Source organism: Oryza glaberrima, chromosome 1, assembly GCF_000147395.1.
Source record: "Oryza glaberrima chromosome 1, OglaRS2, whole genome shotgun sequence".
Classification (NCBI taxonomy): Eukaryota; Viridiplantae; Streptophyta; class Magnoliopsida; order Poales; family Poaceae; genus Oryza; species Oryza glaberrima.
Genome location: NC_068326.1, coordinates 26,851,182 through 26,867,065, shown reverse-complemented (window position 1 = coordinate 26,867,065; position 15,884 = coordinate 26,851,182). Strand labels below are relative to the sequence as shown.

At 43.6% G+C, this 15,884-nt stretch overlaps 2 protein-coding genes across 3 annotated transcripts; both read right to left on the bottom strand.

The window, feature by feature from the left end:
• Positions 1 to 116: 116 nt before the first annotated feature.
• LOC127766511 (glycylpeptide N-tetradecanoyltransferase 1) lies at positions 117 to 2,057 on the bottom strand. The gene has a single exon (XM_052291608.1). It carries the CDS (start codon positions 1,966 to 1,968, stop codon positions 655 to 657), a length of 1,314 nt encoding a protein of 437 aa, XP_052147568.1. The 5' UTR covers positions 1,969 to 2,057; the 3' UTR covers positions 117 to 654.
• A 931-nt stretch (positions 2,058 to 2,988) lies between these two features.
• On the bottom strand, positions 2,989 to 8,683 carry LOC127766683 (single myb histone 4-like). 2 transcript variants are annotated; one of them, XM_052291832.1, is made up of 6 exons: positions 8,400 to 8,683; positions 5,591 to 5,790; positions 5,021 to 5,105; positions 4,390 to 4,473; positions 3,366 to 3,660; positions 2,989 to 3,285 (listed from the first exon to the last, which is right to left on the bottom strand). In XM_052291832.1, the coding sequence occupies exons 1-6, from the start codon at positions 8,547 to 8,549 to the stop codon at positions 3,179 to 3,181; spliced, it is 921 nt and encodes a 306-aa protein (XP_052147792.1). In that variant the 5' UTR covers positions 8,550 to 8,683; the 3' UTR covers positions 2,989 to 3,178. The 2 variants fall into 2 exon arrangements, with proteins under 2 accessions (XP_052147792.1, XP_052147868.1); XM_052291908.1 differs by having other exon boundaries at positions 5,021 to 5,099; positions 8,400 to 8,682.
• Between the last annotated feature and the right edge of the window lie 7,201 nt (positions 8,684 to 15,884).

Sequence of the window (15,884 nt, the reverse complement as noted above, 5' to 3'; positions counted from 1 at the left end):
CAATGCATGAAACTTTTAGAAACTGCGAATACCCTAAGGATAACTAGCAACCACCAACCTGGCAAAATTCACCTATTTGTACCTTCTGGGCATAATGGACATATCAGAGCAGCACAGCATGAAACATCACAACTCCCCATATATGATGGCAACAATTGGCTAGTACAATGCATAAAAAGTAAACAATCTAATTGCAATAAGAAGGTCAATATCTGGAGCATGGATGCTTGAACAAGGGTAAATGTCTCAGAATTGAGGCATCCACACAATAAACACAGACACGATGGTGCCTGACTGATTTGGCATAACACAAGTTCTATCAAAATTTCTTGGTAAACCAGTGCCATCATACATGCTTTTAACCATACAAGCTGAATGTCGCTAATAAAAAATAAGTCTTAAAATTAAGGAAAGGATTCCAAATTTCTAATTTGAGTCTCATTTGCGAATCATTTCGGATTTCCATGAAACAAGCATGGCAATCATATGAAGGAGATCCGCTACCATAATAAGCAAAATGAGCAACCAACAGCATGACGGGAATCAAATCGTTACCTATAGCAACCAGAAAAGACACATGCTAAACCAGCCACACAAGGAGTACCTGCTAAGAAAGAAATGTATAACCCGAACACTGTCTCAAGTGGGAGTGGCCTATAGCAGCACAAGGCCAAGCTCCGATGGCTTGATTCCATTGCGGATGCGATAGTTATAAAGGTAATAGTGGAGCTGCCCATCTCCAGGACCAAATTTGAGCTCCTTGAGGAATGATTCATTCTCCATGACATCAAGTGCGTTGAACACATCATAGTTCTTCTGCTTGGCCACGATCAGTGCATCGTTCATCAGCTGCTGCAGCGGAGTCTTGGTGGAAACATTGTAGTACGAGTATGCAGCCTTGAGTGTCGCATAGTTGGCATTATTCAACACTGATGAGGGTAGCGTGTAAAAGCTGCAGAAATCCGTGACCTCGTGAGTTTCAGGGCTCTCCACGAGGTAGCTGTCCACCACATCCTCCCGAGGAAGCAGCCAGTGCTCCACATCCATCTCATCAAAGTCCGGAGCCACCACGAACTTCGCAAGGTATGCCCTCAGCAGCCGTGTGACCGCAGCGACATCTCTTAGCTCCATCTGGCGGAACCCAGGAGTAAGCGGAGCTTCAGGCAGCTTGTAGAGCCGAACCGTGCGACTCATGGTCATGCGAGGTCCGAGACGGGAGAACCCAACATCAATAAGCTTCTTGGGGTTGAGGGATCGGTGCCAGTACCGGCAGGTGGTGATGGGGGTTGGGAGGACAACCCCCGCAGTGTACGCAGCCTGCCAGATGTTCTCCTGGTGGACGCGGCGGGTGACCTCGCGGATGAGCACGGGGGCGAGGCGCTTGGATCGGAGCTTCTTGTGGACGCAAAGGAAGTTGATCTCTGCCATGCGGACGACGTCGTCGCGTGCGCGGATGCGCGCGGGGACACCGGAGATGAAGGCGACGAGCTTCTTGGACTCCCTGGCGCGGACGCCGATGTGCCAGGCGCGGAAGAAGGAAGGGGGGCGGAGCGCCCAGCGGAGGAAGGCGGGGGAGTAGTTGAAGCGGAACATGTTCTCGTCGTCCTCGACGTAGTTGTGGGCGAGGAGGGCGTAGAGATCGGTGAGGAGGGCGTCGTCGTCGAGGTCGCAGGTGTACCACTCGAAGGCGGCGGGGAGCGGGTAAGGGTCGGCACGGACCTCGGAGAGCGGGGTGGGCGGCTCGATGGCGCCGTCGGGGAGGGAGGAATCGGCGGCGTCGCGGAACTGGCCCACCGGCTGCGTCTCCCAGAACTTGTGGCGGCGGGCGGTGGGGTTGGAGGCCAGGGTCATGTGCTCCTGCACGCGCCGCGCCAGCGCCTCGATCGAGGTATCCTCCGGCGCGGGCTCGCTGGTGGTGGCGCTGGCGCTGGCGCCGGCGGCGGCGTCGTTGTTGTTGGGGGCGGCCATGGCGATCTGCGCGGCGGCGGAGCCGGATCGGCGGTAGGGTTTGAGGGGGATTTGGGGGGAGAAGACGACGAGGGGGAGGGAGGGGGGAACGCGAGGGGGCGGATCTCTAGTCTCGTGGGCTCTTTGGAACGGAAGTGTACACAAAGATACTCCTCTGATTTTTCATATATTTACAATAGCATAGTTCACCAGCGAGAATTTTGAAAGGCTATTTCAATAAGGGCCATTTTATTCGTCAAGATTCTACAACTATATAAGGGCCATTTGAATTGGAGGATTGACATGTAAAGTTTAGAGGATTTAGTTTTTCAAGGAATTTTTTTATAAGACCCTTTGATTAGTAGTCAAGGATGGAAAAATTTTCATAAGATTGAATTCCCCTTATTCAATTTTGTAGAAAAATAAGCAATAGGAAAGGATAGAAAATTTTTCATACCATTAAATTTCTATGGCACACTTTTATAGAAAAATAAGTAAGAGGTCCAACCTTATAGAAAAGTAGTTTTTCTATGTCTTTCATTCCTGTCATACGTTTCAAAAGGACATAATTTGTTTTTTTATTTGAAAATTACTTCATAATACGTCAGATACTTGGTCCAAACGAGAATTTATTTGCAATTTGCAGTTTGTGCATCTTATTTGATGCATATGGGTGGGTCGTGGCTATGCATAGCCAATCAGAAGCAGTCTTCACAAGGTTGAAACAAACAGAGAAAAGTGCATATTAGAGGGCAAAATTATGGAAGAATCCGCTTTAGGAGCTTTCCTTTGGCAAATCCAAAGATCACCAGTCATACACAGAGAAAGCAGCATCAATGGCCACAGGATACAAGCTAAGCATCAAGGGAACGCAATTATCACATTCGTCAGGAACAAAGCCAAGTCGAGGTGAAAAGCACAAGAGGAACGACTTGTGATAACCAAAGTAAAACGCTTTGTTTTATGTGCTCTCTAAATGCATGTGACATTCATTTGCTCCCACTTAACCACTTATGTTGCTATTTTTATCAAGCCAGAAACTACATGATCACACTTGCAATCGCAAGATGAGATGCACATTTATATAATTATAATTAAGGATGAGCGGAACACCTGACGTTTTTGAGGTAAACGTCTTAGCCGGCTCGACCCAAGTACATAACAAGTTAACAGCATGTTTTAAGTTACACATCGGAGGAACAACATGCCAAAGATGACAGGGCAAACCAACCTATGCAAGTACAGTAGAACCAGTGCCGCTGCCGTTGCCGCTAACAGATTGGAATTCAAAATTGCTTTGCGCCACTTGCATTATTGTTAATATCTCTCCTCTTGAACCTGAAGCATCAGCAAAAGTCAAAGGGAAATAGTGGAATGGTGAAAAGTAAACTGCTGGACAAGAGGCATCATATATATACATCGTTCATAGATCTCTGTTGCGAGTGTAACGAGAGACTCGGTCTCCTCAGCAAGCTTGAAGATCCTTTCAGCCTCCGTCATGTGCTCATTCGCAAGGTGTGATTTGGCCTCCGCATCAGCCACTTTCATAGCTGCAGCTGCAGCTGCTTCTAGGGCAGGACTCGTACCAGCAAATGAACCTAAATTCTGCGATGCCTTCAGTGGCTTGGCTGGATCCTTCTTTGGACTTGGAGACTTATTTGCTTGCGAAACTTTGGCTGCATAAGATTCTGTGATCCTATAGGACCTGTCAATCTGTTTCATGTCAAAAGTATAATGTAGTTAGATAAATGTCAACATAAGTAGTTAGATAGCTACCACTTGCACCTGGAGATCTTTGCTATCTATCTTATGAACACACAAAGAAGATTCTGAAGATTAGCCACAGGACTACAGGATATATTGCATGTGTGCTCCATATACTAAAAAAGAAAGAATGATAATCTGGATTCAAACACCAATTTATGCATTCTAGACAAATCCATTTCGAAGGGAAAGTCAATATATCAAATAAACAATTAGAACTTGAATAATATGCACAGTTCCACAATGAATAATTGTAAATTGAGTTATTGAATGCCAATTTTACAATAGAGAAGTAAAATGAAGAATCTGAATTATGGGCTTGATGCAGAGTTATAATTGCAAAATCTTTAAATCGCAAATTTCCCTCAAATCAAAACAAATGCTGAGAAGATAGCTCAGTGAGGCTTCCCTATCCTCCAACCAATGTTATCCATAGTCATCAACTCGTCATGCAGGCCCTAAATGTGTACCCAGCTATTGATTATGCGAGGAAGATAGCGGGAAATGGGAAAATAAGCCTCAGAATGAGTGGGTTCCATCCTTATTCATGTGGAGATGGTAGAAACTAGGAAACCCACCACTCTTAACCATCCAAACAAAACCTAAAGGGGAATATGTAAGCCACACTCAAGCAAAAGAATAGTGTTGTTTACAAGAAGGAATATTAGTAAATCTCACCTTTTCAATCTTTTTCGCTGCTATAAGCCTCCTTAATTTTGCAGTAAGCAATCTTCTAAAATTCGCTTGCACCTCGTGCCTTTGCTGCACATATTTTACAAAGACAGCATAGCAATGTATCATCATTTAGCAATATAACAATTCCTACCAATCACTTCTAAGGATAAAACAGGATGCAACACTGAGTAAGAAAAAATGGTCTCAGCAGGGTTGTCTGATTTGGGATTGGGATCCATCATACTGAATCCAAACAAATATTTTTTAGTCCCACACTACATGGTAGTTGTGCAGGAAATTGTTATAAAATCCAAAGTGAAAGCTCCTGTAGTAGCAAAGGCACTTTTAGAAGCTTCCTAAAGTATAGGAAGCTGAAATAAACACAATGGCACACATATATACCAATAACTAAGGGACTTTATACCATACAGTCAATCAGGCAATGATTCAGAAGAGAAAAAGAATCAAGCAATCGCATTTTGTTAATATTCTGATCATGTTAGTTGTACACATATCTGAATCAAAATTTATTACGAAATCAAGAACAAACAAAATTTGAATGAATTCAGAAGAAATAAAAATAACTACTGGCAAATAGTGATACCAAATAAGAAAATTTGTGCAGATGCACAACCTCTATGTAGTGGCAAATTGCATCAACATCCGAACCATTTGGATCCCCAATTTCACAAAGAGCTTCTATTACCATGGAACTGTACCTAGCAGGGAATTTGTACATGATCAATTTCTGAATCAAATGCTTGTCGAGGACAAAATGAAATTGTCATAATATTGATTGCAAACTATAAAAAAAAGTATCGCCAACTCTGCCCATTGCTCCAACGATTGTTTTCAATCTTTATGATTTTATATTATTCTTGATTACTCTGTTCGCTCTTTCATTTTTATTTCACTGCTCGTAAAAAGTAACTATCGTTTAAACTAACATACTGTTTCATCGAATGAAAATCATACAAATATCGTAATTTAGCTCAGATAAATAGAACAAGACTTTCAGGTGTATTGAGCATATCATGCACTAATACTAAAATGGGCATAATAAATAAAAATAAATTTTGTATGTATTCATGAACAAAAATAAATTAGTGCATGCTTGTGACCAAAATTTGAAGGCATACAATGACTTATACTATGTAGTTCCTGTCAGCTTAATTGATTGAACTGAAGATAATGAAAGGCTAACTTTGGAATCTTCACATCCTGAGAGCTTTTCTCAGGATCTGCGGATGGTGAAGCCTCAGCAACTTTATTTGGGGGTAGGACAAGAAGCGGAGTCTGAGAGCTTGGAGATGTGGAAGATGAAGGCCCTTTTATCCTTGGAACCTTTAATTTATCCCTTGAACCCAGTCCACTTGCACTAAAACTCAAATTCCTCCATTTGTCCTGAAAGAACCAAATAAAATTGAAACAGAAAGAAGGGAAGATAATAAAAGCACTTGAACAGGGTGCAGGATGCACAGTACAATTGAACTGACAGACTTTCCTTGTATTCCTCAAATTTCAATACTGATACAACACATCGTCTAAGTTTTAACAAATATTGCTGACTTGGATTGTAGGCATGGAAGATGATTGTAATGTAGGACAAGATGTTTTAACAAAAAAATCTGTATCAACTTAGAACATTATGTGATTCTATTTTTCACAGCCCTCTTCATTAACTAAAGAGATCACAGGAAAAGGCATGCTGGCATACCATTGCTCCAATTCCATATTTTAGCACTTACGAGAGGACGAAATAGGAGAGTACAATTGTACAACACAAATGTTGCTTCAGAAGAGTAAACATTATGTGTTGCATAAGAATTTGCAGCAACAGCTAACAAGTAATAGTACTCACTGGATGAACAATGCGGATTTTTTCACATATGCTCAGTCTAGGGACATTACAAGCAACCAGCAGCATATCTCTACTACTTAAAAAGTACTAGTGCTCTATATCACCCCTCATTCATAAGATCATTTTTTATGACATTGCGCCTGGATGAGATTATATGTATGCATTTATGCAACTGTTTAGGTCAGAAGATAATTACTTTTTTTTGTGATACATATATGTGTGCAACTTGTTCCTATATGCATAAATTTATTTAGTAGTTTATTCACATATTGGACCCGGAGGACGAAAAAAATGACCCAGCAATCAAATTAGAAATAAGTAAAATAACCATTGGGCAAAGTTATCTAAGATTATCAAGCCTTCACAAATGACTGAAACACATACTCAATCTGAAGTTTGTCAATATCTAGAACTGGTAGGGTCATTCGGTGCAGTGTTCAAAATTATTGAGAACTACAAATTTTTCCCCTGTGTGTTACTGTAATTTTGGTAGTAAAACTACCTAGATAGTGATTATAACTTTATATATAAGGATGGGTACAACTTAGAATGATTATTCTATTTCTATTCTGTAGGAGGATATTCATCCTTGAAACAATAAAACTATATTACCCTCCGATATAACATTCATGATGTTTTAGATAAAATATTTTAAAACACGAAGGATTATTATTATTATTATTACATTTGACAGTAAAATATTTGTAACTTTTTTTCTACCTTTACAATGTAGTTTCTCATGTCATTTCTTATGGTACTGAATAGAGTTCAGTAATCTGGACAGGTTCCAGTTTTCAAAGGCCATGTAATCCAAGTCAGCATCCAAAGGTTTGTAATTAAATGGAGGAAAAGCTAAGCCAACTTTGTTTTGGTCAACTTTGCATCCAAAATAGAACTGCATTGTCAAAAATAACTAAGCATTTGCCTAATTATCGACTTTTTTAAAAAAAATATTTATGAAATAATTTTGTGGTTGAATATTACAGTTTACAGTAAATAATCAGATTCCACATGGCAAGCAATGTTTCTTGAAATACCAAAAGCGTTCTGTGGGCCACAATCACTTCTCAGTCTCCATTGCTCTCCAAACTCATGAAAAGCATTCTATTTAAGGTTTTGATTTATGAACAGTATGAACAATGCGGTTCATGACCTGACTATCCATCCACATTCTCAACTGATCAATGCTAAATCCTTTCTGAATAGCAATAACTGCTCTGTTATCAAGGAAGAGGTACTCCAGCATTTGTTCAACTAGAAAACAGCTCCTGTCTGTCCTGCTAGTTTCAATCCACTATGACCATACCCACAGACAACAGCACCATAATTCTTCTCTTCTGAACTTGTAGCAGCATCTATGGGCAAAACCACATAACGAATGAATCCATTCCACCAATTGAATTTTTGCAGATATTATGTTATCCCATGAACAGACACAAGACAAAATTCAAATATTCTAACATCATTTGTTTGTGAATGAAAACAGTATTTTACTGTATGCTCCAGATCACGAAGCAACCACCGTTTATGTTTTCAAGGACGCGGCAGTGGCAGCCGCGCAGCATAACACCCCAACCCCGACACACACAGAGCCACCGGTTGTCTGTCTTCTCAAGGACGCGGCAGTGGCAGCCACGCAGCGCAAAAAAACCCACACCCACACAGAGAAAAAGGCAATCCAGCAAAATTAATTCCACCAAGTCAGTCACGCTTATACATTTTTAGTTACAGAGAAGCCCAAAATCTCACCTGCTGGACACCCCCCCTCACCCCCCCCCCCCCCCCCCCCGCCTCGAAAAAAAAAATCTACCAGGACATCCCTGGTTTTCACATCACAACTTCGCAATAAACAAATTCCACCGAGTCCGCTCAGGCTTGCGTTTTTAGAAACCTAGAAGCCCCAAATCTCACCTGCCCAACCCCAAATCTACCAAAAATGTCCCCGGCTGTAGAGTTCTAAGGATCCTACGCACACGGCTAACAGTAGCATCATGCACGAAATCAGACGCAGACGGCACAGCGCATCACGAACAGAGCCACGGGGAAACTCGGCTAATCAAAATCTAGCGATGCAACGAGCACGCAGCGGACCGCACGAGCCACCGGCGCATGGGAGCCGGCGGTGGCGCAGGGGCAAGGTCAGAGGCTGTACCTTGAGGTCGATGTTCGAGCGGGAGGAGAGGACGGGGCTGAACTCCGGATCCTTCTGGATGGTGCGCCACTTGCCGGGGCCATGCTTGAGCACGCCGCGCCGCAGCGCCTCCTCCTCCTCCGAGGTCCACTTCTGCTTCGGGGCGCCCATCTCCGCGCGCCTCCTCCCCACAAGCCTCCCCCGCCTCCTGCACTCTCCGGCGTCTGAACTATCCGACCAGAAACCCTAGTTTGGGTTTCTCTATGGTCTGCGAAATGCCCTGTTTTTCCTCTCTTATTTTTTTCCCACATCCACGCGGTTCGATTCATTTTTTACAGCAGTGGTACGACTACATCAAAGACCAACACACATCCATATATCTATAGTGTTATAAATAGATATAAACTGAAAATTCGCATGCCAAAAACGTTTTCCTTTTAGCCCGATATCTTTTAATAAGGGTAAAGTCAGTTGTGCAGCAATTTCGGCTCGAGTCTTATACCGACAGAAAAATTGCATTAGGAAAGTACAAATTTTCACCTAAAATTTATCAAACAAATTTGCGCTCCATATTAAACCCTATAATTGATATATTCTTGCCTTTGACCTATCTTTGTGCTTTTGTAGAAAGCTGATAAACAAAATATTCGGTGGTGATAATGGCTATTGTTGGATTGTTTAGTATCAATGCATGGACGAAATGGGTCTTTTTTTTTTCCGCAGGTGTCGGACCATTTAATACTAACAACAGTAAATTTCATAAACCTCAGGAATTATCTTCAAGTTGCAGAAAACAAAATATAGTTTGGCACATGCAGTACTTAAAAGAAACTTCAAGCCTGAACCTTCATATACAAAGCGAGGAAAAAAAAGAATACAAATACACTTTATATATATTGTATCGATGTCATCATTTTTTTTTCCAAACAAAAATTTCACAGATATTAGTACGTACTCCCTCCGTAGTAAAATATAAGTGGTTTTGGATGGATGATATTTTAGTACTACGAATCTGGACATGCTCTTTGTTCATATTCGTAGTATTAGGACGCGTCATATCCACATAAAATCTCTTATATATTGCGACGGATGGAGTATTGTTAGAAAATAAGAGAACAATGTCTTAAAAGGGTCAAAGAGAACATTTATTTTTAGGTTATGAGCCACTCATATGTTATAATCACCAGCCTAGCCCAACACATCCAAGCAACCCACACTAAAAGTGTGGTTGAAGCCTGCTGCAAAGGTACGCACGCATGCGGCACATGGATGTGACTAGCAAGTTGGAAGGCACGCGAATGTGCGATGCGCACATGATGTGCAATGTGCTGACACCTGTAAAAAAAATGTTGCATAATAGACCAATCAGCAGGTGAGGAACCTGCCAGCATGACAATAATTGATTGATGTATATAAAATAATTATTCATCATAGAGGCGTGATTTTAATGACTCATCTAAATATATTACACCCGTTAGATGTAACATGCAGAGACCAAATATATACATCATAGAGCTTGCCAAAAGAAATGGAGAACTAATAACTTAACCTTATTCTCATGTGAAATTTTCGAGGCAGAGGTAGAAAAAAGCGGATCATCTATATACATCACGTGGATACTGGTTTCTAAGACCACTAGCATAGATAGAGAAATATTCCATGTATAAATTTTATTTTAGTACTTAGATCAAAATGTATATATGACATTGCAAAAATGTGGAATATATTTATTTGACATCAGCGTGAATGACCATAGATAGTTCCAAAAGAAGATGGGTTGACCATCATCAAATGGTAAGAAAAATATAGCATGAGAGATAAAATATGAGTGTAATGAGACATCGTCGTCGATTAGTTAATCAACAATCTACGGTATACTTAGGTAGTTTATACGTAGTTTGTATGGAACCAAGGATCTAAACCCTTATGTGCACAATTTTTGTTTTACATATTTAGGCCATTTGAATAGTAATAACCCTATGTTCGTTTGGTTTTTATGTCTAGATGTATATGAGTATAAGATCTATGTTAGAAATATGAGATGGGATAAAACCCTAGCTGTTTGTATGGCTGGCTATGGCTTAGGTTGATGTTGACAACTCCTCTAGCAACAAGGTATAGTCGATAAGAGCTTTTTGATTGTTTGTAGCCACTTGGATAAACCTGCTTTGACATAACATGTCTGTTAGACTCAGGGCCTCAACTTATATATACATAAGCCCACTATATCCTCATAACACTCGTGAAGATGAATCTCATATATCCGAGTAGGTCTTTAATATCTACTATATTAGATTAAACAACTCAAGTTTGATAACGTTAAACATCTTACAAGTTCCATATGAAAACATTAAACAGATTCAAGATATATGTCTGGATTTCATGTTTTGTCTTCATGCATTTTGAATTCATGTGGTTTCCGTGTGTGCAATCCAACCAACTGCTTTAGATTTTTTTTATATGTTTTTAACTTGTATAAGAATTTACAAGATGTGATATCCTAATCCCGTGAGTTTCCTATCACTGCACAACTCCATCCGTGTTCCAAAAGACCTAAGAGCATGGCTAATGGTTCTCCTAATTAAATTCCAATCCCAAAAATCTCATTCTAGGACTTTGTAATGATCATTTATGATTTTAATAATATGTCTATCTTTAACAAATAGCCTAAAACTTAGACCCCTAAAATAAAATTGTGGGCCACCACAAGCTAACAATAAAAATCATTATTCTCTCCATTATCCCACATTGCTTGATCGGTCACGTGTCAAGTGATTGCCTCCTCCTCCTCCTCCCCCCCAAACCCGCGCACGATTGAATGGGAGCGAGCACCGCGCTTGACCTATGGAGAGTGACATTCATGGGAAAATAAACTCATTCTTAAGTAAATGATTAAGGGTTTATTGGAAAATTCTTTTAAGGGAGCCGCTATATCATGGGATCTTGTCCGAATGGTATGATATCGAGCAAGTATCAGACTCTAATACCTCACTGGTATCAGTTGATACTTATCGGTATCATGCCTGATGCTTGTCGATACCAGCCTATACTCTATCAATACCAGGTCAATATCCTTTCTCTCTTCCCCCTCAATCTCTTCTGCAGTGATGACGGCGTGCTCCCCAACAATGTGGAACCCTTCTCCAGCAAGGCCCCCTTCCTTCCCCCACCTGGCCACCTCCCTCTCCGGCGATGAGCTCCCACCTCGCGTAGGAAGGCTTCACAACACTGCACGAAAGTACATAGTTTTGTCACAAGAAGTTCTAGATTTTTCAACATGGCTGGAGCAAGCTAGCTCCTCAACCCACACCGTCATGAAACCATGGAACATTAAAAACAGGTTACACAAAACAAAATCCAACCAAATCCAAGACAAAGAACCCATAAATTGACACAACCAAGACATACCGAGATGCAATATTGAGGCTAAATCGAATTTTCCATGGCTTGAATTGGCAACTCCCAAGTCACTGCAATGGCGATGGAGAAAGGGTCACTGGAGGATTTAATTTTGGGGGAAAGGGGAAAATGTTTGATGTGGTGACAACAAGGTTTAGACACGGAACACGGGTTGGAGACAGTGGCAGATCTAGAAAGAGATAGCAGGGGGTCTGAATAAACTAGATAAAACTACAGCCCCTCTTCCTATTTACATATAGCAAAAAAAATAGCGAACTTTGTGGGATTTCTCATAGTACTCACGGCAGTAGTGGGGGCTCGAGACCCCGCCGCCTCCGTGCTGGATCCGCCCCTGGTTGGAGGAGATGTTTTCCGTCCGAAATAGCGAGGACGAGATACTCTTGTATAGCATTTCTGACTTTTCTAACTAAAACTTTCAAATTTTAGGAATGAAAGGGGTCTAGAAAAAATGTTTTAGAGGATGCACAACTAATAATAATAGACCACAGCTATCTGCCCCTTTCAGTTACCAAAGGCCGTACGTCTAATTCTCTGATGCTACCTGTATCTGGATGGCCCATTTCCAAGCCCATATAAGGCCCACGGAAGGTCAAGCGATCCACGTATTCCTTCCGGGCTTCCGGGGCTTCCGGCCCCAGGATCTCGACAACTTCCGGTTCCTGATCGCCTCTGGCTCTGGGGGCGCGCGGGTGTCGCGACTCAAACCGACGCTAAGCTACGGCCTACGTGGTAATCGAGCACCGTGACCGAGCTGTGGATCGGCGCAGCCCGCAACGCCGCCCGCCCACACCGGCCGCCGCTCGCGCGCGTCGGCGCGGTGACAGCGGCCCGGCTCGCGCGCTCGATCGCTTTCGGAGCACGACCGATCACGCACGATCACACGGCCGAACCCGCTGTAAAGATCGGTCCACGCGTCCGCCTCGCGCTGCCCTGCAGTCGACCGGGGCCCGGGGGACCCGGGGGCCGGAGCGGCGTTGCACACACTTGCGCTGTCCCATGAGATCGTTAGCGCGTCCGCGCGTGCGTCCGCCGGCCATCTGAAGGCGAAGGTGGTCGATGCGCTGCTAGGTAGCTGGCCAGCACGGCTTAGGTGGCTAATCTTTCACGCGAACTGTTACAAACTTACAAGTGTGTGTAAGGTCGTTTGGACCACCTTACAACTGTAGCTCGTTTAATTGGGTAGATAGGAGTATATACCATTATTGATTGTGCGATGCGATATACTTATATATCGTTTCCGATGATCTGGTCATATATATGGCCTTTGTGCCACGCATCATTCATTGCTCACAGGTTCCTTTCGGTCCTTAACAATGGGTACCGTGAGATTTTCTACACTAATTAGCATCAGGAAGTGCATACATTGAGGTATGTAGATATAGGGATGGTGGTGATTGTAAAATAACTAGCAGCGGGGATATGTATACCTGAACATGTTTAGTTTTGAACCTATTGGTTTCACCGAGCAAGAGAAGTATGTCATGTACAGTAGTAATTGGAAGAAAGAAGTACAAGTCACAAAGCTGTGCTGCTGTGACAGTAAAAATATGCATGCAGATGTGCTGTATGCTGTGGGACATGGATCCCCTACGTACGTATCGAAGCTGCTAGCTAGTAGCGCGTCACCTTAAATTCGTCAAAGATCGATGTCCCTGTTATTGCACCGCCCCGGCGGCCGGCCTCGATAGATCGCTATTGCACATTTGCACATGTCCTGAAGAGTGAAGAATCAAGATGCAGTGCTCCTGTTCGCTGACAGAAGATGGAAAAGAAAAACTCGACCCCCGGTGTTTATTAGGAGAGGTCGGCAGAGGACGCGTGTTGCATATACACAAGAGAGACCAGCTAGCACATGAACCGGTAAATGATGCTCCATTCTCCTATCCAATAATGGTGATGGTTACTGGCACCGTACAGCAGAGCATATGCTTGCGTAGTGGTACACTGGGACTGTAGTCTGAAGTTAGTACTCTCTCCATCCTACTACCTCCGTCCCAAAATAAGTACAGCCATAATTATACGTGCTCAGCATTTTAACCATCTGTCTTATTTAAAAAATTTATAAAAAATATTAAAAACATTAGTCACACATAAAGTACTATCCAGGTTTTATCATCTAATAAGAATAAAAATACTAATCATAATCCTTTTTCAAATAACGAACGGTTAAACGTTGAACATAAATAGTGCTAAAACTGCACTTATTTTAGAGCCGAGGGAGCAATAATTTAGACGTGTTCATCTTCTTCAGTGCGTCTCAATATTGAGCATCGCACAGGGTCAACAACTACTATCGGCAGTCCAAGACAATTACTGGGTTCCTACTAGGCAAGGAGAACTACTACTAGTCGAGAGAGGTCAACTGCGTGCATACAAGAAGTGGCATGGCGAGCAGGATGGTCAGATCCAACGTATTCGTACGTGCATTTCAGGCGCCGGCGCTGTACCGTACGTGCTCTCAGCGTCAACGCGAGATTGCTAGCTAACGTGGATGTTGGCCCGTCAGTTCGCGCATCTCGGGCACGGATACACCTCGATGCTGACAGATCGATCCATCATCCGTCACTCACCAAGTCACGAACACCTCCCCCGCACCAGGTTGGACAACGAACTTACGCTCGCTCTCTCTCCGCGCGTCCGCCAAACCGGTAGCGCTAGGAGTGCGCGCCCGCCTCTGTGGGCAGCGAGGACCGCGACGGCGTCGACTCGGAGCAGCCGCGCGTGCGTGAACAGCGACGGCTCTGGAGTTTAGCCGGTGCCGATCGATCGATCGATCCAGCCCATCTGCTTGCGCGCGGGCGGGGGTGTGGTCAGGTGAGGCGAACTGATCGGGGGGGGGGGTGGGTGCCATTATTGGGGTCTGACCTGCAGGCGAGGCGCGCGCCCGCGGCCGGGGCGCGAGAGGGACGTGTCGTTGCAGGCTTTTGCTGCTGCCGCGCGCGACCCCCGCGTGCACGCACGGCCCATCTCGCGTAGCTCTCCCCGGGCGCGACCGGGGCAGGCAGCGCGCGGGGGCGTGGGGGAGGCAAGCCAGGCACACACGCGTCCATGCCGATTAAATTGGGGGCGCGCGCGCGCGCGCACGCACCGTCGTCACTTGTCAGGCTGTACCGTGTGCTGCGCACGGCTCGCCCAGCCCGGCCCAGCTCAGCTGAGGGATAACTAACCAGACAAGATGAAACGGTCGTGGGATGGACTCGACGGGCTTTTAATTAAACGATGGAGATTATTTGCAGTTTGCACGCTTAAGTTAGTTTGCAATATTGGACCACCATAAAACGTCTCTTTTAATTTGTCTTGTTTTTCTATCAGATTCGTACGTCTCCGTTTGGTTGGCGAAACAGGCGCAATGATTGTAACTCGAGTGTCCGCGCAGCCAATCTAGCTTCTCGGAGAGCGGATGGGAAAACAATTACAATTGGTGCAAGTAGGTGACTGATGGTGAGTATAGTACTATATGCTAGTAGTATATAGTTATCCATCCATGTTGTATCCTCGTATAGACGCATGAAGCTTAGGTAAGCCACGTAGCTGCAGGGGATCAAGTGGCTCCTGAAACATTTGCAACCACGAATAACAAACTCCATAGGCGATCTCCCAGATCGGTCACCGCGAAGCTCTTCCTTCTCCGAACTTTTCTCCCCGCAAACAATTCCATGTTGCAAGATCCTGGACGAAGAAACGACAAGACCATGTAACAAAACCCTTATTTTGTCGCGAGACGAACAAGAAACAACCCCTAATTAATTAAGTGATTAGTTTACATACACGAAGATCTCACCAAACAACCACTCTCTCCTCGCCTGTGGGCGATGAATATAGGCCAAAAAGCGCACCTCGAGGCTGTCGCGGTTCGGTAAACGCGAGAAATATGGAGGAGGAATTAGCTAAGCAAATCACGATCGTACGAAATTACATGGATGGTTTATTATAATATGCGGCTCAAGTACAGTCTTAGTCTTAGGTGAGCTAATGATCGATCGATGTGTATCTCCATGTCCACATTGTTCATTGCATACAGCCATACATGCAAGTATATATATCTCTATACTAATGTACCTCTTGCACTGTTGCTCGCAGTTGACA

Excerpts from the sequence above, each read along its gene's own strand:
- LOC127766511 (XM_052291608.1), bottom strand. The coding sequence starts at position 1,968 with ATGGCCGCCCCCAACAACAACGACGCCGCCGCCGGCGCCAGCGCCAGC.
- LOC127766683 (XM_052291832.1), bottom strand. The coding sequence starts at position 8,549 with ATGGGCGCCCCGAAGCAGAAGTGGACCTCGGAGGAGGAGGAGGCGCTG. Across the intron at positions 5,791-8,399 it reads GCTCGAACATCGACCTCAAG|GACAAATGGAGGAATTTGAG; the intron begins GTACAGCCTCTG and ends TGGTTCTTTCAG. Across the intron at positions 4,474-5,020 it reads CAATTTGCCACTACATAGAG|CAAAGGCACGAGGTGCAAGC; the intron begins GTTGTGCATCTG and ends AAATATGTGCAG.